The sequence below is a fragment of the Myodes glareolus genome, chromosome 7 (genome assembly GCF_982192425.1).
Source record: "Myodes glareolus chromosome 7, mMyoGla1.1, whole genome shotgun sequence".
Classification (NCBI taxonomy): Eukaryota; Metazoa; Chordata; class Mammalia; order Rodentia; family Cricetidae; genus Myodes; species Myodes glareolus.
Genome location: NC_142032.1, coordinates 20442954 through 20466387, shown reverse-complemented (window position 1 = coordinate 20466387; position 23434 = coordinate 20442954). Strand labels below are relative to the sequence as shown.

At 51.3% G+C, this 23434-nt stretch overlaps 1 protein-coding gene across 1 annotated transcript in view; it reads right to left on the bottom strand.

Annotated features, from left to right (window-relative positions):
* The window catches only part of Slit1 (slit guidance ligand 1), a 154423-nt gene extending 131990 nt beyond the window's left edge, over positions 1-22433 (bottom strand). The window contains exons 1-3 of the mRNA XM_048452878.3: positions 21950-22433; positions 4131-4202; positions 2230-2301 (exon numbers count right to left, since the gene is read on the bottom strand). Of these exons, the coding sequence (XP_048308835.3) occupies positions 2230-2301; positions 4131-4202; positions 21950-22146 (341 nt within the window). The 5' untranslated portion in view covers positions 22147-22433. The remainder of the gene's footprint in view (positions 1-2229; positions 2302-4130; positions 4203-21949) is intronic.
* Positions 22434-23434: the final 1001 nt, after the last annotated feature.

Genomic DNA, 23434 nt, shown 5'->3' with positions numbered 1-23434 from the left:
GCACTGACTGCTCACTGAAGGGGTGCACAGTGCATACCTGACACCTCTAGGGACAGAGTAACTGCCTGCCGTGGAGTGGCTGGTGACCCAGCCCGAGAAACAGAGTTGAACCGGACAGAAGGGACAAGATCTGCAGTGACAAGTCATGACCGAGAGGAAGGCTCTGCCAAGCCTCAGGTGGCAGCAGCAGGGCCAGGCCTTGTCAAGTCTAGACCCCTCCCACCACGGCCAGGTAGCACCAGAGGTGGGTGGGATGGATTAGAGCCAAGCCAGGACCTCAGAGCCAGGTATTTTACTGTAAGGGCTTTAAAGAAAGCAAACACAGAGTGAACATCTGGCCTAGCGCTGGATGGCTGACTGCTCAGTTTAAGGCGGGGGGGGGGGGGGAGAGGGGTGCGAGGGGGGCGGGGGGTGTTGAGGGGGGGCGGGGGGGCTGAGGGGGGTGCTGGGGGGGGGCGGGGCGGGAGAATCTTCTGGGCGGGCAAGAAGACAATGTAGCAAACATGCCTTTTCTCTTTGTTTAATGTTTTGTTTTCTTTGCCATAAAAATGAAAGGAGAGAGATTAATTAGGTCTTACTCATTAAGAGTCTAAGCTTTGAAGGCAAAACAATCTGGTTTTAATCCCCTCTTCTGCACATGCGGCTTAGCCTCTGGGCACCTTGGTCTCTCATCTGTGGAATGCCACTTGCAGGAGCATTATCTTGGGGTTAGATGGCATGCTACAGGGTCAAGGGCTTCACCTTCCACCTGGCAGCAGAAGGCACTCAGAATCAGCTGCAGTTGCCATAGAAAGTCATCGTGAGAAAATCAAGGGAAAAGCGGAAGAAGCACAAAGAACAAAACAGAAGTATCCCATCGCCTCCTCTCTGGGCACTGCTAAGAGCTAGGGGTCTCAACTGCTTTCCTCCTCTACGACACTCATGACTCTCTGTCTTTCTCTCTCTCTCTCTCTCTCTCTCTCTCTCTCTCTCGCATGTGCTCTCTGGTTTTATTTATACAAACATCAGTTTCTGTCTTTCTGACTAATTCACATTATGAACACATCCCAGGGATGTTGATGATATTTCACTCTTGACGTAGCTTACCTCCACCCAAATGGCTCTTTTTAATTTTTGGTAATTTGCAAAGAATACCCAGAATTATAAATTAATTTCTAGCCGGTTTCCCGGTCAGTTCCTTAATATAAAATGACCTTTCTGGTCAAAGAGCATGACCTTTGGGATTCTCCCACCCAACATCTGCATCCAAACCATTTTGCAGGACCAAATGGTTGACCACAATAAAGGGGTGAGTGCCGCCCCCATCTTCACTTTTCTTTTCCTCTATCACCAATGTGAAATGCAGAAAATCCACCAAGACCCAGCTTCAGAATTAAAAGCCCCACTCAGAAGCCAGCCACGGAACCCTGAGCTTCCTCATTGCTGCACTGTGGCCCTGTAGCTAAGACAGCACGCCTCAGGTTCAGGGACTGATGTGGGATACCCTTCTGTATATGCTGTGAATATGTCTTATTAACGTTGGTTAATAAAGAAGCTGATTTGGGCAATAGCCAAGCAGATTAGAGCCAGACAGGAAATTCAAGCAAAGATAAAGGGAAAAGGGGGGTAAGAATCAGGAAGATGCCAGCAGCCGCCAGGGAAGCAAGATGTGAGGTAACAAGCCATGAGCCTTGTGGTAAAATATAGAATAATAAAAATGGGTTATTTTAAGTTGTAAGAGCTAGTTAATACAAAGTCTGAGCTATTATGCCAAACAGTTTGTAATTAATATTAAGCCTCAGAGTGGTTATTCGGGAACTGGTGGGCGGGAAAGAAACCTCCAGTAACAGGGGGCTTTCCTGGTAGTTCTGCTCAGCATACCAGTGACTTTCTTTATGAATCCAAAATCAATGAACAGTAGCCATACCTCAGGAAAGATGAGTAGAAGAAATTCCAGTTGGATGAATTTTTGCCATCACATGTTCTGAGATTAACAGCAGGGCTATGCCGTGGATGGGAATGGGGGCTGGTTTCTATTTCTCTCTATTAGCATCTCACAAGGCATCTCTCAGGCAGGGTGAGGCTGGCTCCCACCACCTCAGTCCTTACTATAGGCTATAGGCCTGCTGACACAGGATGAGGCTGGACCCCGCCACACTTCAGGCCTGCGGGACCCCCCGCACACTTCAGGTTGGACCCCACCCTCTCAGGCAACCCCAGCACACTCCCCAGCCTACATCCTATACTCACAGTCGCTCCAACTCCTTCATGTCATCAAAAGCTCCGCGCTCCACAGCTCCAATCTGGTTCTCCATCAGCTGCCTGGGGGACAAAGAGACAAAAGAGCTATAGGGTGCTAAGCAAGGGTTCCTAGGAACCCCAACAAGCTTTACTAGAACAATGTGGGCTCAGAAGTGGGACGCAAGCCTTTCCCAGGCCCCAGGTAGATCCTAGTTCCAACTGAAGTGGTCACAGCTTCACACATACCCCGACTCAGTTCCCACAGCAAACTCTGGCTGCCAGAGCAGCACAGTGCCAATGCTCACGGCTATGTTTGACAAAGGTGCTAGGCTTCAGCGGCACATGCTGTCCTTTGGCCCAGAGCATGCACCCAAGAGACATGGCCAGCACGACGGAGGAAAACCATCCCAACTGGGCAGAGCCCACACACATAAGCAAGAATGCTAGTTGCCAGACAACACCCCCACTGTCTGCACCGTAGTCCTAGGCCCATCTGCTGATGAAAGGAGCGGGTGTCCAGGCCAAGCAACCACCTGGCTCCATGGGATTCTGCAACTTCCCCACCAACATGCTCTGATTCGCAGCATCTGACTGGTGGGCAGCGTTTTTCACCAAGACATGGGATGCTGCGTGATCATTTTAGAGATACTGAAGTACTTTTTATCCTGTATTCTCTCCCCTCTCCTCTCCCAAGCAGATGGGTTGCATGCTCCTGCATGCTTCAGGCAGGGTTTGAAGCATGGTGTATACTTTTCTCTCTGCTGGAGGCCTATGGGAGGAGTTCCAGGAAGAGAAGAGGACTCCCCAGAATGGGAAGAGGAAAGTTTTGATCGATGTGGGTAGGCTCTGGAGTAGCAAAGACTCCAGGACTCATTGCTCCCATCCACAAGGTCCCCCCACTCACCCTAAGAGCCCCAGAACTGTGAAGTGTGCAGTTCTGAACCCTTGTACTATCCTGAGTGGGAGCTAAGGGGTTCTGCTTGTATGATGGTGAGTTTCCTGCCAGCCAGACAGGGCAGGGCCTCCAAAGCTAACTGAGGGGGTGAGGTCGGATCCCCGTGTGACAAGGGTGCCTCTGCTCCCCAATATCAGCAAAGCACAGAGGGATGGAGGTCCAAAATGAGCCTTTCACCTCTACCCTGCCTGGCAGGCACTATGGATGGCCCGCTGCTTAGCAGGGCAGTAATGGCCACTTCCAGGTTCTCCACTCGGACAGCTGAGTAAAGTCATGCCTGCCTTCTGCTGTCCCCCTCATCGCCCTCTTGGCCAGTGCCTGCGGACTCACTGAGGAGTCCTTCTGAGATCACTGGAGATGATGGCTATGCTGCATTTCTCAACCCTCCATCTGATGCATTGTGTTCTCCACCCCTCCATCCGATACGTTGAATCTAAGGCAAGGCTGTTAGGAACAGTGGGAAAGTGATGTGGTAATTGGGGTGAGCCCTGATACCCAGGGATTAGTGAGTCCTCTCTGTGTGCTCAGGGAGCCAGACCAGGTGAAGTCCCAGCACACAGATCAGGACTGATGCAGCATCTCAGCCTCCAGAACCTGAGCAAAGCCTATCTGCAGTTTAGGTTCCAGCCATTGGTGCTCCACCAGAGCAAACTGAGCAGAGACCTGTAGATTTTCCATGCCGCCTGCTCTTCCTTCAGTCCCAGAGAAAGAAAGGGCCAAGACTGCCCCCATTCAAGTCCTCCACCATTCTTTTCAGCCATGTGAAAGGCAGTAGCCTCTCTGGGTCAGGACGCTCAGCATCACCCCTCCATCCACTCGGGAGGCTCCTGACTCCACAACAGAAGACCTGGGCTAGCTGTGACTCCTTACCTCCCCTCCAGAACTCCGTCTAGAGACCCAAGGCAGGAAGTGAGGAGAGAGGCAGACCAGGAGGGGGATAGCAACCCATACTCACAGCACTCGAAGCTGCTTGAGTCCAGCGAAGTCATTCTTATGGATCCGCGTGATGTTGTTACCATTGAGCTCCCTGGCAGAGAAAGCAGGGAAAGGAAATGGTGAACAGAGTGGTCTGAGCCCCCAGGGCTCAGCTCAGACGCCCCTCCACCTGGCTCAGCTCAAGCACCCCCTCACCCTCCCAGCCAAGAAGCCCAGCAGGCCTGAGCCTCTATGCGGTCCACATTCCCGCAGCAGGAACCATGAATATGGTATACGGCTGGGGGTTACAGAAACCCTCAAATGTGACTCTACTCTGGGGACTCACTTAGATGGAGAGATAGGTCACAGAGGAGAGAATCTAGAAATAATCCATGGTGGAGGGTGGGGCATTCTGGGTCATCCTAACCAAACCTCAGACTCCGTACCCATAAAATGAAGGGTGCCAATTGTGACAGCCTCATAAACAGGTAAAGACCATGACTGCCCTTGGGGACACTGCAGTATCATCATGGGTGGCAGTGCCTTATGCTCGCAGGAGAATCAGGGGAGGGTCGTGCAGTTCAGGAACACCGAGGAAGTGAGACTTGAGCTGAGTACCACAAGACAAGAAAAGTCTGCCTGGAGGAGGCGTGGAGCAAACTCAAGGGAAAGTCACTGAGTCAGTACAAGTTTGAGGGGAGTGGGAGACAGACAAAGAGTTGGGGGCTGTGAGCCTAAGCAAACACAGTGCCTGAGAAAGCAAGGAGAGAAAAAGCAAGGAGCCAATGAAGGGTTCATACAGGAGCCCATGAGGCCATTCCTGAGGCAGTTAGGAACCTGGAGGACCTGGCCAAGGAGCCTGAAGTCCTATCCCAGAGGCCAGACCTACTGATGTTGTGGCTCCTCCTCGCCCACCACCCTGGGTGTCTGCTCTGTCCTTCCTTTGAAGGTCACATCTGCCCTTTCATTGGCCCACCTACAGAAACAAGAACAGATTCTGACCTGCATCCTCATCGGCCTGCTAGACACAGAACCCACGTCAGAAGCTGTGTGGCCCTTTTCCACCCCGCCTCCCAGTGTTCTTTCAGACTCCATCCAGCAATTCCTCTCCCCAAAGCATCTGCTCAGCCTCAGGAAGCCAGGCCACGCCAGAGGGAGGGTTCTCTGAAAACGTCAGTACCAGAAAGTTCGTGCACTGTCTGAGCTACCACAACACACATTCAGACCCCAGCTGTCCCCTCCATTTCCGAGGCAGGAGCCACACCGACTCTTCTTCCCCACCACTGCCACCATCGCCTGCATGCTTTTCATCAACCTAAATGCCGCACCCAGTACATACATGTATACGCGTGAGCACACATACACACACACACACATACACACACATGCAAAAAGAGACTGCTCGTTCATTTCCCAGCTGCCCAGACCTGAATAACCACACAGAAACTATATAAGCTACAACACTGTTTGGTCAACGAATTAGGCATCTTTCTTGCTACCTCTTATATCTTAAATTAACCCATTTCTATTATTCTGTGTATTGCCACAGGCTGTGGCTTACCGGGTAAAGTTCTGGCATCTGATTCCTTCAGCGGGTACTAGGCATCTCTTTGACTCTACCTACTCTCTCTCTATATCTCTTCCAGCCTGGCTATATTCTGCCCTGCCAAAGGCCAAAGCAGCTTTATTCATTAACCAATAAAAGCAACACATATACAGAAGGACCTCCCACCTCTCTCTCTCTCTCTCTCTCTCTCTCTCTCTCTCTCTCTCTCACACACACACACACACACACACACACACACACACACACACATTTCATGTTCACCTGTAAATCGCTCTCACTTAACCAAACAGTGACCAAAAGTTCCAGGTATGGCCATGAGCTCAAACCAGGCCCAAGGCACTCTGTCCTGGATTGTGTTGAGAGCTATGTGGTCTAGACAATGCCCCGGAACCTAAGTGCTCACCTGAGTTGCCATCACAACCATCTGAAAGATGAGGGAAGAACAGTTCTCCAGTGTTGGGTGTACTCCCAAGGAAAACAACTGAGAGATGACAGAACCCTTAGCCAGGACCTTCTGACTCTAGGGCCCAGGCTGACAATCAAAGCTGACAAGTCAGTAATTCATTTGAGCCATCGCTCTCTGTGCCTGGGACTCTCTGTTCCTGTCCCTAGGATCAGAGGGGGCTTCGGTGATGCTCCAAGTTGCCAGACCATCGACATGTGACCCAGACCAAGCCCCTCCTCATTCTAACTGCTGTGAGAAGCATCTTCTCCATGTGATGGGGGTTCTTGTCAATGCCAAGGCTTTATCTTATTGATCTAAACATTCTTTCCTGGAATGGCCACCAATCTGTGCCTTCTGCAACACAACGTTTCTTCAAACCCTGGGACCGTCTTCGGGAACCCTGCTAACTGCCTCTGATGGCGGCTAACTGACGGCAGCGTGGCAGCCTCCCTCGGAGCCAGCATGATGAGACTTTGGGCTGCAAACCCCATAGCACAGGTCGTTTCGGTAGTTTCGTCTTTCTCATTATAAAGGTGCACCTTTGACCGATTATAGGGACAAAAACGTTAGAACAGTGGCACGTGGAACCTAGCACTGGGTCACAAGACAGCCTGTATTCCACGAAAGCCGAGTATGTCCTCCCTGCAGACCCACACACATACACAGATCTGTGCACAGGGCACTGAGCCCGGGGCCACATGGTAATAGCTGTAACTGCTGAGTGGTTAGAAACAGGATGACTTTAGTATCTTCTCAGCTTGCTTTTTCGCACTTTAATTTTCATTATCCTACATAGTATCCAACTGATTTCATTAAAATTTTTTTTAATAATAAAATAAAATTTTTAAATGGAAAAATGTTTAATTAGAAATTAGTGATGTGTGAATATTTTTTCAAGTTCCTGGAAAAGAAAGAAAAAATGAAAACCACATCTCTCTGAGAATAATCACAGGGCTAATCCCCGTGGATATTCTAGAATATTATTCTCTTGAGTCTGTTTTCTTTGGATACAACGTTTATCTAGCTGAGGTAATCTTACAGGTGCTTCGGATAAACTTGCTAAGACCAACTTTTTTTTTTAACATTTTTCAATTCTTTGTGGATTTCACGCATCCCAATCCCACTTATCTCCCTGTCCTCTCGCATCTGCCCTCTGCCCTGCAACCTCCCCAAAAGAAAACCAAATTTTAAAAAAGGAAAACAAAAATAAAGATAAAAAATAAAGAAGAAGAAGAAGAAGACTCTGGTTGTGAAGCTGCAGTGTGGCACAGCTCACCCTTTAGTCCAGACATCTGTACTTGTAACTTCACTGTTAGGAGTCACTGGTCTGGTCCGAGGCCTCTGGTTTCTGCTACACCGTGGGAACAGGCTCACACTGGGGCTCCTTGTTTTTAAGGCAGCTGGCTATAGCATAGTCCCAGCATGCCACTGACCAAACCGAGAAAAGACAAATGCTAGGACTTGTCTGCCTGAGACAGTACCAACATGGAGCTCAGGAAGCCCAGAGCACAGAATTCCCACTAAGTCGTGTGGAGGTGGACTGGCAGGCAGGAATTCCTGACTATGTCTGGCACCTGCATATCTCCCTTTTCACTGAGCCAGTGAGTAAGTACTCTGGGACACACACCTCAAGCCAGCCCCTCCTCCTCACTTCCTACCTAACACTCCCTCACCATGTGAAAGGGGCTCGATGGGCGAGGATAGGGACTGCGGCTCACACAACAGCACAAGTACAGCCTCTTTCCCAGTGGTCCCTGCTGGTACTTTCCCGGACAGCCGTCCCAGCCTCAGTCTGCCCCACGGACCCTCACTCTCACTGACCAGATCTAAGTGCCCCCTCTCTAGGGAGAAGCCTTTCTTCCCCATGTCTGAGGGCAGCAGCAACCTAGAAACATCATGGAGGCCTTAGCAGAGACGTGACCTTCCCAAGGTCGTCAAGGCCTTGCCTCAGCAGGGCAGCCGTGGCCTCTTGCTAGAATACAACATCCTGGCCTCTATCCTCCAACAGGTAGTCCCAGAGTGTTGCCATGGAGACCCTCTCCCAGAAGACATGCTGCAGGGACCCCTGCAGGACCCCTGCAGTCAGAGCAGCCGGTAGTGTGCCTCAGGGCTGACCTGGGCTCCCCAAGGCTTTGCCGCTGAGGCCCACAGCCGCCACTGCTCCTTACGGATCCTAGGAGGTTCATAGTCTGTACCTGCCGCAAGCACTCTTTGTCTCATTGCACTCACAGCCCCCTAGCAGCAGGTTCGCTCTTCCCAGCCTGCTGATGTTCGCATCAACAGAACAGAATGGGCACAAAGTAGAGAAGCCACTTGCCCAGTGGTGCACAGCCCATAGATGGTGAGGAAACGAGGGAACCGGCCAGATTTCTTCCCCTACACCATGAAGCCTGACGTTTTTGGCTTCCTCCTGCCTCATCACCTTATACCCTCAGGCACAGTAAGACTTTAGACAGAGCTAAGGTCCCTTGAGTGTCCTAGGGTCCTGTAGTAAGACCCAGAGCTTTGCCTAAGCAGTAGCGTCCGAAGGCTCCCAGTCCACCCAGCTAAGCATGGTCTTAGTGGGCAAAAACTCGGGCCAGAGACCAGTCCTTGTTCTACCACCACACTAGCTATGTGGCCTTAGGCCTGGAGCTCAAATCTTCTGTGCCTCAGTTTCCCTATCTGTAAAATGAGAATGATGAACAATACCCCCCTCCTAAAGGTGCGGTGGGATTTAAATGATGTCATATTTCTAAAACACCAAGGACAACGAATAGCCAATCCTCCACCCATGCTCTCTACCTAAGGGTAACCTGCTGGCGATTATCTTGTTCTGTTATGGTTGTTCTCCCCCAGGATCATGGCTCCCTGGTGGGTGGGGTCCCCAGGCCAGGCTGGTACTGACCAGAGGCCCAGGTAAAGCAGAAGGAGCCGGCCACTCACATCCCAGACCCCAGGCTAAAGACCAGAGCAGACCCCTCTTACAGTTCTCGCTCTTCCAAGAGTGATGGGCTCATTTCTATCATCCCCCAAAGGAGGAGGCACACCCCGGTGGCAAATGTCCCCACTTCTGCCGCTCCTATGTGGCCCTAGGCTAAAAGAAAAAGCTCAGGGGCAAAAGCTTTTGAAGAAAATTCTCAGAAGCAAAGCTATGTGGGGGAAACCAAACCAGGAGCTCTTGACTCCTCTTAGGAAGCAAAGATAGTCACAGAATCTGGGAGTTTGAGACAATACAAAGAGTTTGAGACAATACAAAGAGGGTAGCTTAGACTTCAGGAGGCTCAGCCCAGGCTCAACTGTCTCAAGCTCCCTGTACTTCCTCACCAGTGTCCCAGCCTGGAGTGCCAGCTGCTCCGGCTCTCTAGGCGCCAGCACATTCTCATGGCGGCCCAAGCCTGAGGTGGTGATGGGAAACTCTGGATGGGAATGAAGTGAACCCCTGAGCCGCTTGCTGCACCTGACTCTTCCCGCTGGATCTTCCCTGGGCTGTGATCAGGAGGGATTACTAAGGAAAGGGTGGGCCTCCTCAGCACTGCCCAGAGTCCTGAGGCCCACAGACCCTGGAAAGTCACCTGCAGGTGGATCTAGCTACCTGCAAAGCCCACCTCAGGCCCTCAGCCTTGTGCCAGCTCCCTGCAGGGGTGCCAAGGGCCTCCCCACATTCATCCTGGCTCTCCCCTAGTCTGTTCTGAAAAGCCACAGCCACCGCGAGAGGAATCTGATCCATGAATCTGAACCCCGCGTGAGTCCTGGAATTACTCTATACCCCCATTACTGTTGGAATCAAGACAACACCTCCTTACCATGCATTATAAGCTCCCGTTGCCTGCCTGAGGCACTCCCAACCCCCGGCCCCTAGACTCCAAGTCGAGCCCCCGAGTCCTTTAGCAAAGTCTTTAAACCTGCCCTCCCCTTGGCCTGGGTAGCCCTGCCCTCCTCTTGGCCTACCTCTTTCCAACCTTGCCTTCCCGGTGACAAACCTTTCTCTTCCAAAGCCACAGAGTTGCCCTCTACGCCACAGCCCAAATCAGGGGTGGCTTTACAGGAATTTGAAGGAGTCCTGAACTGATGTCAAAGCCCCCACACAAGACTACAAGTTTGTTTTATTCGTATGATAATATTTTTTTTTCCGAGACAGGGTTTCTCTGTAGCTTTGGAGCCCATCCTGGAACTAGCTCTTGTAGACCAGGCTGGCCTTGAACTCACAGAGATCCTCCTGCCTCTGCCTCCTGAGTGCTGGGATTAAAGGTGTGCACCACAACCTCCCAGTCCTGGTTTGATAATTTTTTTTGTTTGTTTTCCTCACCTCTTCCAGGGTCGAATATGGCACATGACACATGTTTCGCTAGGCTTTCTGGAAGCGTGTAGTGGATCTGCCTTGACTTGGTACTGGCAGTGCTGGCTTCAGTGGGTGCTCTGTTTCCCTCCCACCCCTACCCCCAACTTGCCCACACCCCACTTGATATATGCATTCCTCAGATGGACATATCCTGATCATCCCACATGCAGAGTGTAAGCCTTGACAGCAACCTATTCTCTCCCAGGGCCTTCTAGATGAGCCCAGGGTGAACCAGGGAACACTGCTGGTGAAAGCGGCCAGGCACAGAGGTCCTCCTAGAGCATCGGCTGCAGTGTGTGCAGGTCAGCCTCCCGTTGGAGGCTGGACGGCAATCTGTTGGGCGTATTGATCACTTGCGCACCCATTGGCCTTTGGCAGTTGGGAATTGTGCTGCTATGAACATGGGTGCAAGTGTACAAAGTAGCTAACATGGCTGCAAGCACTACAAAGTAGCTCTCCTCAAGGCTCTGCTCTCAATCCTTCCAGGCTACACGTATATCAGCCTGCTTTCTGTGAAGTGATGAAACACCGTGATCAAGGCTATTTCTAGAAGGGCTTACTTGTCTTACAGTTCCATCATGTGAGCAACGTGCATAGCAGCAGGAACTAGGTGCATAGAAAGAGTTTTTGAGCTCTCCAAGCCTGCTTCCAGTGACGTAATTCCTCCCAGATGGCTACACCTCTTAAGATTCTCCCTCAATCAGTGCCACCGATTGGGGACCAAGTGTTGCGTTGTGTGATCTGCATAGGAAACATCCTCACTCAAACCACTGCATACAGTAGTTCTTCCTCCACCCCCCCTAAGACAGGGTCTCACTATGTAGCTCTGGCTGTCCTAGAACTTGCTCTATAGACCAACCTGGCCTTAAACTCACAGAGATCCGTGTGCCTCTGCCTCCTGAATGCTGGGATTAAAAGCGTGTGCCACCACCGCCCAGTCAGTAATTCTATTTTTAATTTTTTGAGATATTGCCATTCTGTTTTGCACAGCAGCTGCTTCCTTTGATGTCCTCACCAACAGGTGTTAGTTTCTGTCTGGGAATTTTTTTTAAATGGTAGCAATCCCATTAGGAGTGAAGGAATTGGCTCCAATGCAAATCTAATCCCATGGATACTTTTCTATCCTGAGAGTTACACTTCAACTGGTTCTTTCCTGAGACGGTACCTTACACTTGGCAATCCCTCTCCTCTGAGCTGGGAGCTGCCCCCTTACACACACACACACACACACACACACACACACACACACACACACACAAACACTCTGCAGCAAGGATCCTCCCAAATAGCCACCAGGCCTTCCAGTTACCCCTACCAGCGGCCACTGACTCCCTGAGGCTGATCTCCACCTGTAACTTACTTCCCTGAACACCAGCATCTCCTCAGCATTCTCCATCTCTGGAGGGATGCCCCCTCCCTGTGACAGCTTAGTGACTTGAGTCTCCCCCAAATGTGCACAGGCAGAAATCAGTTGTGGAGCAGGGGAACCAGGTGGCCTCAAGGCCCCAGTGCTAAGCACTGACAGGTGCTTTGTACTGCTGAGTGAGTGAAGAGAGTCAGGCCTTATTAACATCTGAAGAACAGCAGGCTCCAGTCAGATTTAAAAGCTACCCACAAACACATCTCACAGCCTCATGACTCAGGGAGTCTTGGCCAACCACTGAGCAGCCAGCTGTCCTGTCCCTGCTGCAGATGGCTCCACCTCTCTGAGAAGCTGGTTAAAGTAGCATCTTCTCCCAGGACTGCTGAGTAAAAGCAGAGCGTAGATTAAGCTGGAAAGCATTTTTGCCGAGTCTTCCCTGAGGGCTGTAAATGGCGACCACAGGCACCATCAAGGTACATCTCTGTACCCACCCTTCTCTGACCCTCCCCCGCCCCATCCCTCAAGGGCCCTCCTCCCACCATAGCTATAACACAAGCAGGCAACTCTCTGGGACTGCTTGCCCGAGTTTCCTCTGTGCTGCCCTCTCCTCCCCAAACTTCCCACCCACTCACCCCCACCATCTGCTCCTGCCTGCCTTCACGTCTTCCCGGAAGCTGTTAGTCCCAGGTTCCGGTGATCCTGGCCTCCTGTGCCAGCAGCTTGCCTTGGCCCTCATTCCCAGAGGGTTGCTGGTCCTACCCTCCTCATCCTCCTCACCAGACCCACCTAGTGCTCCCCACCTAGAGCATAGCTCCTCCCACACGGGCCATCTTTTCCTTGCTGCCAGCTCTTCCTCTGAATCCTCTCAGTGTGGGTTAGAATTAGAGGAAGTTCTCCTGTGGCCTCAAGGGGTACACTTTCTTCATTAGGAGACCCCAAAAGCAAGCAGTGCTTCCAGATCTCATTCTGTGCACCCCAAATCTGAATCTCCTGAAATCACCTCTGCCGTAGAATCAATATGTCTGGGACGAGCCTGGGAGTGTACAATTTGTGCTAGGCTGTACTGGGCCTGTGGACTTCTCCGTGTGCGGCCTCAGCCCTGCGGAACTTCTATGATGATTGAGGATCTCTGTCATAGCTATAAAAATAACCACAATCCTAGCAGCCCAAACCACCCCAAATCCACCACCTCACAGTTCTGGGGTCCAGTGTGTCTCATTGGGTTAAAGCATAAGCACTCAGTGCTGCTTCCTCTGGCCACCCCAGGACATTATCCCTTTCCTTACATCTCACTGGCTGTGGACCTTGGCTTGGGGACTCCTCCTCAACAACCTCCAATTTCTTACTTCCATCACCACATTTTCTGTCTCGTCCTGGCCTTCGTTCCTTTTTAGAGGGACCCTTGATAACACTGAGCCCACTGAGGTGATCCAGGATCACCCCCATTGCCTCATGATCTTTGGGTTGACTCCATCTACAAAGTTTAGTTGTAAGGTAGAGGGTTGCAAGTCCCCAGGATATGAATATGGGCATCTCCATGGGCTGTTACTTGGTTGACCACTATGACCTTAATTTCTAAGCAAAGATCAAAACCCATGAGATGTTCCATCAGGAGTGTACTTTTCAAAAGAAAAAGAACTCATTAAACACATGTTTCTTGAGTACCATGTTCCAGATGGATAGAATGATACATGGCTCACAGCTTGTGCCCTTGGGAAAGTAAAAATCTAAGGCACCCCCAAGCAAGTTACCCTGTTAAGGAGGTGCAGCCAGTCTCGATGCTGCTTGCCTGTAATCCCAGCATCAAGAGCCTGAGGTAGGAACGTGACAAATCTGAAGGCAACCTAGACTACATAGCAAGTTTTAGGATACAACTACATCGTGAGATCCTGTCTCCAAAAGGGGGAGCTTATTATACTGCTTTGTCTTTCAAAATAAGTTGATTAAAAATAAATATATAAAGGACTGGGGAAAAGAAAATACCAATTAGGCATTAATTGTTGAAGACAGGATGCATTAATCAACGTTGAATTAATAGCTGACACTTTGAGAAAACACAGGACTCTGCATAGTCCCCCAGCTACTTAGCACCTGAATATGGAAAGTCACTTTACGATCGAGGACTCTAGGAGACATCATCTTTACCAGAAGATGCAGGTCAGCCAGCAAGTCTCGTGGATGCATCTGCCCATAAGACCCTCTGAGGACACATCACCCCTGTGACATTCTCGCCAAAAATGCACAGACTCAATCAAGTTATGAAAAATACTGAGCAAGCCAGGCATGGTGAAGCACACATTTAATCCCAGCACTCGGGAGACAGAGTAAGTGACCTCTGTGGGTTTGAGGCCAGCCTGGTCTACATAGTAAGTTCCAGGCCAGCCAGGAAAACATGGTAAAACTCTGTCTCAAAAACTAGACAGACAGACAGATAGATAACTAGACAACCAAATCAATGAACTTTGCACAAAATAACTAGCTAATGATCTTTCCAAAGAGTCAAGGTTATAAAAAGCCAGAAGGGACAAAAGGCCTGCCCTAGACTGCAGGAGCTTGAGGGGAGATGGGAGTAAAGATAGTGTGGACCCCTGGGATTCAGGAGCCACTGGGGGTGAGAAGAAAGAGAAAAGCCCATGACTTGGTTAATAATATCATTACTATGTTAAGTTCTCAACTGGCTAACTGCACTGTGCTTATAAAGCCAGCATTGGGGGAAGTTGGTTGAAGCATATGTGGGAACTATCTGAATTTCTAATTCATTCAAGTACTTCATGAATTAAGTCAACTAAAACCATTTTAGAAAAAGAAAAGACTTTTTAAAAAAGAAGAATAAAACTTCTGCAATAATGACAAAATTCCAGTGACAGAAATCACATAAATCGACTTTCTCCCCACTGTGGGCTGCTGCTGCCCTCCAACACCATTCCAATTATTCTGCACACCAAAGCCAGGCAGCAGAATTCCTGAAAACACCATTTGTACTTGCCCCTCCCGGCTCAAAACCCCTGGGGCAGATGCTCAAAGGGGCTGTCAACAGGACAGCAGATGGGCTTGCTCCAGCTCTCACCAACCACATCTGAGATACTCTCAACATCGAATAGTAACGTTAACAAACTAGATTCCAACAAATAAAATAATAACACAGGTCTGTTATAACTAGATAGATGGAGGAGAAAGGGAGATCCTTTCTTACCAGCTAACGGTGAGGAAAATATGCAGCCAGGAGTCAGCCATTGGGTCTGAAGCCCCAGACAAAGTTCTGAAGAGCAGGGTATACACACTCAAAATGTCTCCCAGAAAGTACTTAACACAGAAGAAAACAGCAACTTTGACATCTATGTGCCTACGGATCAGAGCGAAAGTCACCAATGCCAGGACAGACTGATGCTGCATGTCTCTTCACAGGACACAAAGAAGGGAACAATGTGATTTCCTTAGAATTCTTAGTTAAAATGGGATGTAACCCTAAGGAACGATTGGATAAAGCCAAGCTGAAGGATAACCTGATAGCTGGACTATAGTCCTCAGTATGTCAAAGTCAGAAAGAACAAAGGCAGAGAAGTCACCCCAACTAAAGATGAAGAGCCAAGACCTCTAAATGCTATCGGTCAGAGTAAGAACCTTGAAAAAGTGTTGTTAAAACAGCTGATGGAAGCTGGCCGTGAGTTACAGGACAGCAGGATTGTGTTCTCTGATGTTCTGAGTCTGGTAGATTTGTTGTTCTTAGAAAATATACAAATACTTCAAATTTTACAGGCCTTCAGCCTATTCTTAAATGGGGGAAAATCATACAGCCAGATGTGGTGGTACATGCCTGCCATCCAGTCCTTGGGATCCTAAGTTCAAAGCTAGGCAGGGTAGCAAAGTGAGAGCCTCCCTCAGAGACTGTATCTGAGCGTGTGTGCCTTAAATGTGAGGGTGAGTTATCTAAGAAAGGAGATAGAATGAAATGAACAGCCGAGTCTGGTTAACGGAGACGCAGGAGCTCCTAGCCCTTCTGTTGGAACTTTTCTAACAAAACAAAAAAATTGTAGCGAGCACAAGGGCTCTTTGTGAGCGAGGAAAATCATCTACAATTGGATTCGGGAGGTGTTTGCTCCGCTCTGCTGATTTATTTTAAAACCACTGACTTTTCAAAAACTTAATACAAACTTTGATACACAAGTACACGCACTCATGCGCACACACGCACACACCCTGGCATCTTCTCCTCTTTCTCAGCCCCCTGACCTGATGCTTTCCTAGAATTCACCCACAAAATTCTTCACTCCTCGGGTGAATCTGCTCCTCTCCCCCCCCACCCCAAATCCATGGCACTCACCTCGGTTTCCCCAAATGTGCTCGCTCTTCCCCCACTCCACCTGCCTTCCAGAGTCAAACCCTCAGTTGGCTCCAGCCCTGCCCCAACCTCTCTCTCCCTGTCATGGCCAAGTGCCTCCCATCCATCTCCCTCATCCCTGTACTGACAAGACCGGACCGTAGCTACAGGCTGCGCAGTAGTCTAAGCCCATAGCTGGATGTTTCACATCAACTTTACAGCCCTACAAGCCCTACGAGCAAAATGTCATCACTGATCCCAGGAAATTGAGGCACCGCTGAGGCACCGCTGAGGCACCGCTGAGCTGCCCAAAGTCTCCCAGGTGGCAGCTGATGGAGCCAGGATGCAAAGTAGGGCCATTGTCACAGCGATGCCTGCCTGTGCTGGAAGCTGCTGTGCTCCCGGTCCCTACAGATGTCCCTGCATACTTATTCTTTCTCTCCCACCCCCTGCAAGCTCCCAGAGGAACCAGCCCATACCCAGACCTCTCTTGATATGATGCACACACGGCAGGTGCCCAACAGCTGTTTGTTGGCCACGGGCTGGGTTCCAGAAAGGAGAGGAGGGGGCGGCGAGCCCCATCAAAAACAGGAGCCAATTCTCCAATTCTCCACCCCCAGCACAGCCCAGCTCCCTGGCTACTGCCCAAGGCCCGGCCATCATCTGCTCTGGGTAATAAGTATTTGTATGGTGATAATTACAGCATTTGGGAAGAAAATCCCATTAAGCAAGAGCCCTGCCGAGCTGCTAATGCCGGCACAGAACTGGAGGCGGCAACTCCGCCAAACGCCTGCCCGTCTGCTCCCGATAACGCTGGGGCCGCCTGTCCCACCGCCCCATACAGGCCCCAAGAGAGCATGGACGCCTCTGCCTTGCAGCCTCCAGCAGCACGGGCCAGCTCCTGGCACACTGAGAAGTGATACTGAGGAAGGACAGCATACTCTTTCTGGTGTGGTCCAGGGCTCGCAGCCACTGCCTGGTGAGAAAAGAGGGTAGTTATTGCAGGGATCCCGCACTGAGTGGTCTCAGAATCCTTTTATGTCCCTAGAGCTCTCTGTCACATTAATAACAATGATAATCATGCCATTTATTGGGCACTTGCTTTCTGCCAGGCTCTGTGAGGCACACAGCACCTCTCTGCCTATTATTGAGTTCAATCCTCTGGCCCAGCCTTTGAAGCAGGTCCTATCATTACCTCCACTTTATAGGCAAGAAACCGGGGACTCGAAGCGGTGCGCCTCTCCTAAGCACTTATCTCAATTTGCAGTTATGTCTTTATTCTCCTATCAACTATTCTTCCCGATCCCCTGCTGGACAGGAGCTTGGGGAGAGGCTGTTTCTTCTTCCACTCAGCAAAATGCAGAGAGCTTGGTAGACAGCAGCGATCTGTTGAATGAGGGAATGCAACCCCACAGGACGCCCCAGCTGCCAAGAGGCAGAGCAAGACTAACAAAACGCCAGGCGGGTGATACCAGAGCCATGCCATCACGACCCTCCACCCTGCAGAGTCCCTTCTCCCTGTATCCGAATTGCAAGGGGCAGAAGAAAATCTGCTCAAGTAAAGCGACCACATGCTCTGAGGAGCGGGAGCCCAGGAGAGAGGCCTGAAGCATGGCCAAGGCTCAGCAAACACCTCCAGAGCACACTCGAACCTTCTAGCCTTCAGCACGGGCTTCTCGCTCTGTTAGCACCCAACATTTGAATTATGAAGCATTTCATAAACTCATTAAGAGTAAATCCTTGGGAAGGTCTTATGGGATAGGAGATACTAGTCCCACAGGCCAAAGGAAGGCAGGCTAGCAGCCACATGCCACCGGACCACAGCATGTTTCCTGCAAAGCTGCTGTTATTCCCTTTATACGTGGACAGCAGGGTGGCATGCAGGTGAAGGACCACTGCCGAGTCTCTGTGCCAGCTGCTCAGAGTTCAGCGCTAAACTTAGCACCCTGGCTACCATACCAGTGCCTGTTTGAGCAGGAGACTCACCCCCACCAGGGCCACCTCCCTGCTCAGAGCAGTCTCTGCCGTAGGCAGGACCCCAGAGTGGCTCACCCAGCCAGGCCTTGATGGCAGACGTGGTTTCAAGTCCCTGGCCTCAATTCCAACATTATATGGATTCTTTTGTTTGTGTGTTTGCTGTTTGTTTTGTTTTTCAAGACAGGACTGTGTAACCGTCCTGGCTGTCCTGGAACTCATTCTGTAGACCAGGCTAGCCTCGAACTTACTGAGATCTGCCTTCTTCTGCCTCCAGAGTGTTAGAATTAAAGATGTGCGCCACTACTGCCTGGCATTATATAGATTCTACATAGGCTCCCCAAACCATGGATGTGACCATCCAGCAGCTTAAGGAGAGGAGCCCAGGCTAGTCATGGACCTTGGCAGCCTGTATGCAGCTACAGCCGGATAGGCCAACCAGAGAAAGGACACGGGCCACAGACCACAACAAGAGAGCAAGTCTCACAGCTTGACAAGTGACAAATATGGTAGACTGGAGGAGAGGGTGTGCGGGAGGGGGGGGATTGGCAATCAGCATCCTGGTCTTCCAGGGGCCCTGCCTCCATCCTTGGATGACCGCATGGAAGGTTGAGCAGACATTGTTCCCTCTCTGCACCCAAAGGAGACTCAGTGGCAAGCCCAAACTACAGGAGCCAAGGCAGTGAGGCAGAGCAGTGTCCACACAAGCTAAACCTGCTTGTCATACTCCTGGGTGCTCTAGTGCAAACCATTAAAAAAAAAATCCCCCTGAAAGTCAAGAGCCTTGAATGGAAGGAAGCAGGAAAGTTAGCATGTGGCCAGCGTAGCTGAGTCCCTCTGAGCCTGGGCCCTGCAAAGACGAGACTCTTGCAGCATCTTGGCAGCAGGGTCTCCACTCCTTTACTCCTCGCTGTAATTGTTCCATTGCAGTGAATTATTTAGCATCCCTTCCCATCCGTCCACCCAGCCTTCAGCCTCTGTGACTGGACCAGTTTCCTCAACAGCCCTGGGCCTTCCACAAGCTCTTCCCAGAAGTCTCCACAGAAAACCAGGCACTTTCTTGCCACTTGGGAGAACAGGTCTGAACACAGAGTTATAGAATTTACGGTCATAAAGTTGCTGGGGCCCCTGGGCTACAGCCGAGGATGCACAGCAGACTGCAGACAAACACACAGCCTTGCAGAAATTTCCCAGCCTGGGGAGCTGCTGGCTAGTCCCTGCTCAGCACACATGTCCATCTCCCCTAAGATGCTCTCTCTGGACTCACACCCAGACATCCCCAAGACAATGTGAGACTGGAGAATGGCTTTCTCAGCCCTTCCTAATCTCTCTTTACAACCCCTGCCTCCTCTGGGCACTGTGATTCCGCCTTAGAGAAAACCTGAACTGCCCGCGGCCAGGCCAGCCACTCCTGGCTGCAGGCTTTGTGCTCAGCAGGCACTCCAACCTGTGCTGTCTGCGCTCTGCTGACAAAACCACTAACCCTAACAATGCTCCCCGTCTTCTGAGAAGCCCCTTCACTCCCCAAAAGGGCTTCTTGACCCAGCTTCTCACAGCCCATCACATGGCTAGCCTGGCATCTCCCTACATCTTCTAACTAACGGTCCCCTGTCCAGTCCTTCACACTCTCTGCCCTTTGAAGAAGGAGACAGACTCACTCTCTGTTGGGGTCTCTGCACCCACAGTAGGCACTGTTTTGATGAGCATGAGACATCTCTTCCTGTGCTACCGAGAGTCCTTTACTTAGCAAGTGTCAGAACTCCAGCTTCTTCCAAACAGCGTCTTCCATCCTCCAAAGAGGCAGAAACCCATTCTAACCCAAACTCTTTTTCTGGATAGAAAACAACTAAGGTTCAGAGAAGTCTGGTAACTTGTCCAAAATCACACAGCCAATACTTTACAGAACTGTTTCAAACCAGGGCCGTCTCCAACCCTCCTCTATCCCAAGATTCACTTCATCTCACTGATTATAAAAGACTAAAGAGCCAGGCAGTGGTGGCATATCCCTTTAATCCCAGCACTCGGGAGGCAGAGGCAGGTGGATCTCTTTGAGTTCGAGGCCAGCCTGGTCTACAGAACAAGTTCTAGGGCAGCCAAGGCTACACAGAGAAACCCTGTCTCAAAAAAACCCAAACCCTCCCCTAAAGAAAGACTAAAGGATTCAGGAAAGTCAAAACAGACCCTATCCTAAACATTTAAGGTAGCAGGAAACAAGAATGCAGAAGAGTCAGCTTCAAAGCAAAGGAGGGGGGCTCATGTGTTTTATGTGCGGGCTGCTGCCACGATAGCAGCTGCAGGAGAAACAGACCACTATGTAAAGCAGGGGACAGAATTGTGTTCAGAAAGAACAGGCCAATCAGGTGACTGATGACCTCAGAGATCCTCCAGACTTTTTGATCATTAGCTCCTCTCCAAGTCCATGAGGCTGCCTTGAGGAAACTCAGTTTGGTGCCACCCCCAATTTCTAAACACACACACACACACACACACACACACACACACACACTCACACACACACACACACACACACACACCAATTCCCAACTAGATTGCATGCAGATTGCAAAGTCTCTAAAACTGTCACCGGGATGTCTCAAACCCAGCCAAAGAGAGTCTGGGGCAAGCGTTCTCACTAATTGCTAGCCTTGGTACTTCAGAGTTTGATGTATCAAACAGTTCTCCCCAGGGTGTGCCTCTGACCAGCTGGGACTCATGAAAATATGCTGAAAAGTTAGCCAAATATGTATAGCTTTTCTGGAGCTCACTGCAGTCACCCAGGAGTGTGGGAAGAAAGGGGAACCCTCTTCAAAGAAGCCAGCAGCAATCTTTTCCAAAGTAGCAATGAAATTCTCCCGGTGTGGTCCCCTCTGAGAGCTGTACAAAGGCCCTGTGAATGACTAGAAATCCACTGGCAAGACCCACAGACCCGTGTCCTCACACTACTGTGGTGTCCTTAGATGCTGGGGCTTTACACAGACCACATTCAGCAGGAAAAGAGAAAAATCTCACACAGGTCTGTAAACACAGGCTCTACAGTGCTCGGCAGGTCTAGAAAGGGTGGAGTCCCCTCAAGAATCCAGAAGTAGAAGAGAACAAGGGAAGAGGAATGGTGGCTTTTGTGACTTGTCACCGTCAATATCTTCAACCTCGAGCCTGGCTCCAAGCGTCTCGCCTCTCGCCTCTCGCCTCTAGTATCACTCCTGAGCTCCTAGTCCAGGACACATCTAACCCTTAAAGGGTTCTGAATGTCGCATGCCCCAAACCCTAAACCCAAGGCCCTCAGGTTCCATTGTCTGTCTGCCTAGGCTAGGAATGGGGACAGGAGGAGGGGGTAGGTTGTTGACACCTTTAAGGGAAGAATTAGCAAGGCTTTGAGGACAAACAATGGGTAGAATAAGAGCCCAGAAACTTCTGCCCCGTGGCACCTAGCAGCCAGCCCTCGGAGCCCAAATCCACCTGCTTGCTCAGAACCCAGCCAAGCCCCAAGTGTCCAAACGGAGACACTGTGCTTGGCGTGTGTGGGAAGGTTTTCTCCTGGGTGTTAGGAAGACTCTCTGGCACCGATTCGCAGGTATCCTGGCGGAATAAAATGCTGTGCTGTGGGAAGGGACTGCCACCGTGCAGAGCGCAAGGGGCAGGTGTGAAGATGGGCTGGCAACACGTCCAGGGACCTTTGAATCAGGCACCTGGAGACAGCGGCGTTCTTGGCTGCTGGCTCCCGAAAGACCTTACCAAGGCACTGACTCCTCTACTAGCAACGGAGCCCAACAGTCTTGCGCCCCCACCTCATCCCCGGCCCTCGGATGCGTCAGGGTGGAAGAGCAACCTGGGGCGGGGAGGAGTCCCAGTGGACGGGTGGATCCGTACTCACAAGCGCTCGGTGTTCCGTGGGATGTTCTTGGGGATGGCCTGTAACCCCGTGCCATGGCAGTCCACGGTGGTGCCGGTGCAGGTGCAGAGGGCGGGGCACGCCGTGGCCCCCAGGCGCCACGCGACTGCCCACAGCAGCAACCACAGCTCCGGTCGGCTCAGTCCCAAAGAGGACCCGCGCTGGGGCGTCAGCGCCATGGTGCCCTCACAGTGTCCCGCTCGCGTGCCAGACGGCTGCAGCCGCTGACCATCCCCGTCTGGGGCCGCCCCCAGGTGCTATCCCCCGCCGAACCACCGAAGAGCCGGGAGGGATCGTGCGATGCGCCCTAGCGGTACGGGTGGCACCTAGATGATCCCAGAGACCCGGTCAGTGCTTGGATCTAGGAAGGGCGCCTTAAGCAGAGGGCGCACGACTCCTCTCCCGGAGCTCGCTGCCAGCGTCTCCCTCTCCCTCACTCCAGCTCCCAACTGACTGCTGCGAGGAGGAAAATGGGCAGGCCTCGCGCGCGCGTACCTCGCGTGCGCGCGCGTCCTCCCGCGCGCGCGCGCACACACACACACACACACACAGCCGCACGCTCGCTCGCTCACTCACACCCGGCAGTCATCCATCAATCGAAAAGCATACATCCAGGGCCAGATCCCTTCCCGCCCTTCCCCCAGCAGCACGGGCCACCGCCCGCTTCCTCCCCACCACCCCTCTGCCGCAGCAGAGGCCCAGCCGCTGGCATACAGTTTCAAAGGTGCAACCTCCCAGGCGCCAGGGGCTTGGGGGAAGAGGGGTTTTCAGGCTGGACCTGCTCTGTAGTCTCTCTCTCTCTCTCTCTCTCTCTCTCTCTCTCTCTCTCTCTCTCTCTCTCTCTCTCTCTCTCTCTCTCTCTCTCTCTCAAGGATGTGTACATGTGTACATTTAGACTAGCCACTTCAGCACCCGCAGCTGCTGGCCCAGAGGACCAAAGGGATTCTTTCACCACACACACACATACACACCGCCACACCTTCTCTGGGACCGCAGACTTTCCCTATGGCTGAAAGGGTCACCAGACCCCAACAACTTCCTTCGTCAATTGTTGGTGAAGCTTTTGGTCCCAGGTTGCCTCTCCAAATTGTTCAACCTTGGGACCTTGAGGGCAGAACCTTGAGAGAACACAAAAGCCCCAACCCAGGTTAGTCTTCCTCCCTCAACGCCAGCTCTTTTTCTCCGGAGAACAGAAGCAAGCCAGTCAGCCAGCTGGGGTAGCTAGAGTCCTGGCTGGGCTTTGATGGGGGCGGGGGAGTTCTACCCAAGCCTCTTTACTGGTGTACCAATGTGGGAGCAAGCCTGTCAGGGAGTATTGGAGATCCATCAAACATCCTTCTCCACATCTGACAGGTGGAAACAGATGCAAAGGAATATTTGGTCCTGTCATCAAAAGGCCACAGTCTGAGCGGAGAGAGCACACAGCCTGTTGAAGAGAAAAACACCACCCAGTCATCCACGACTTGT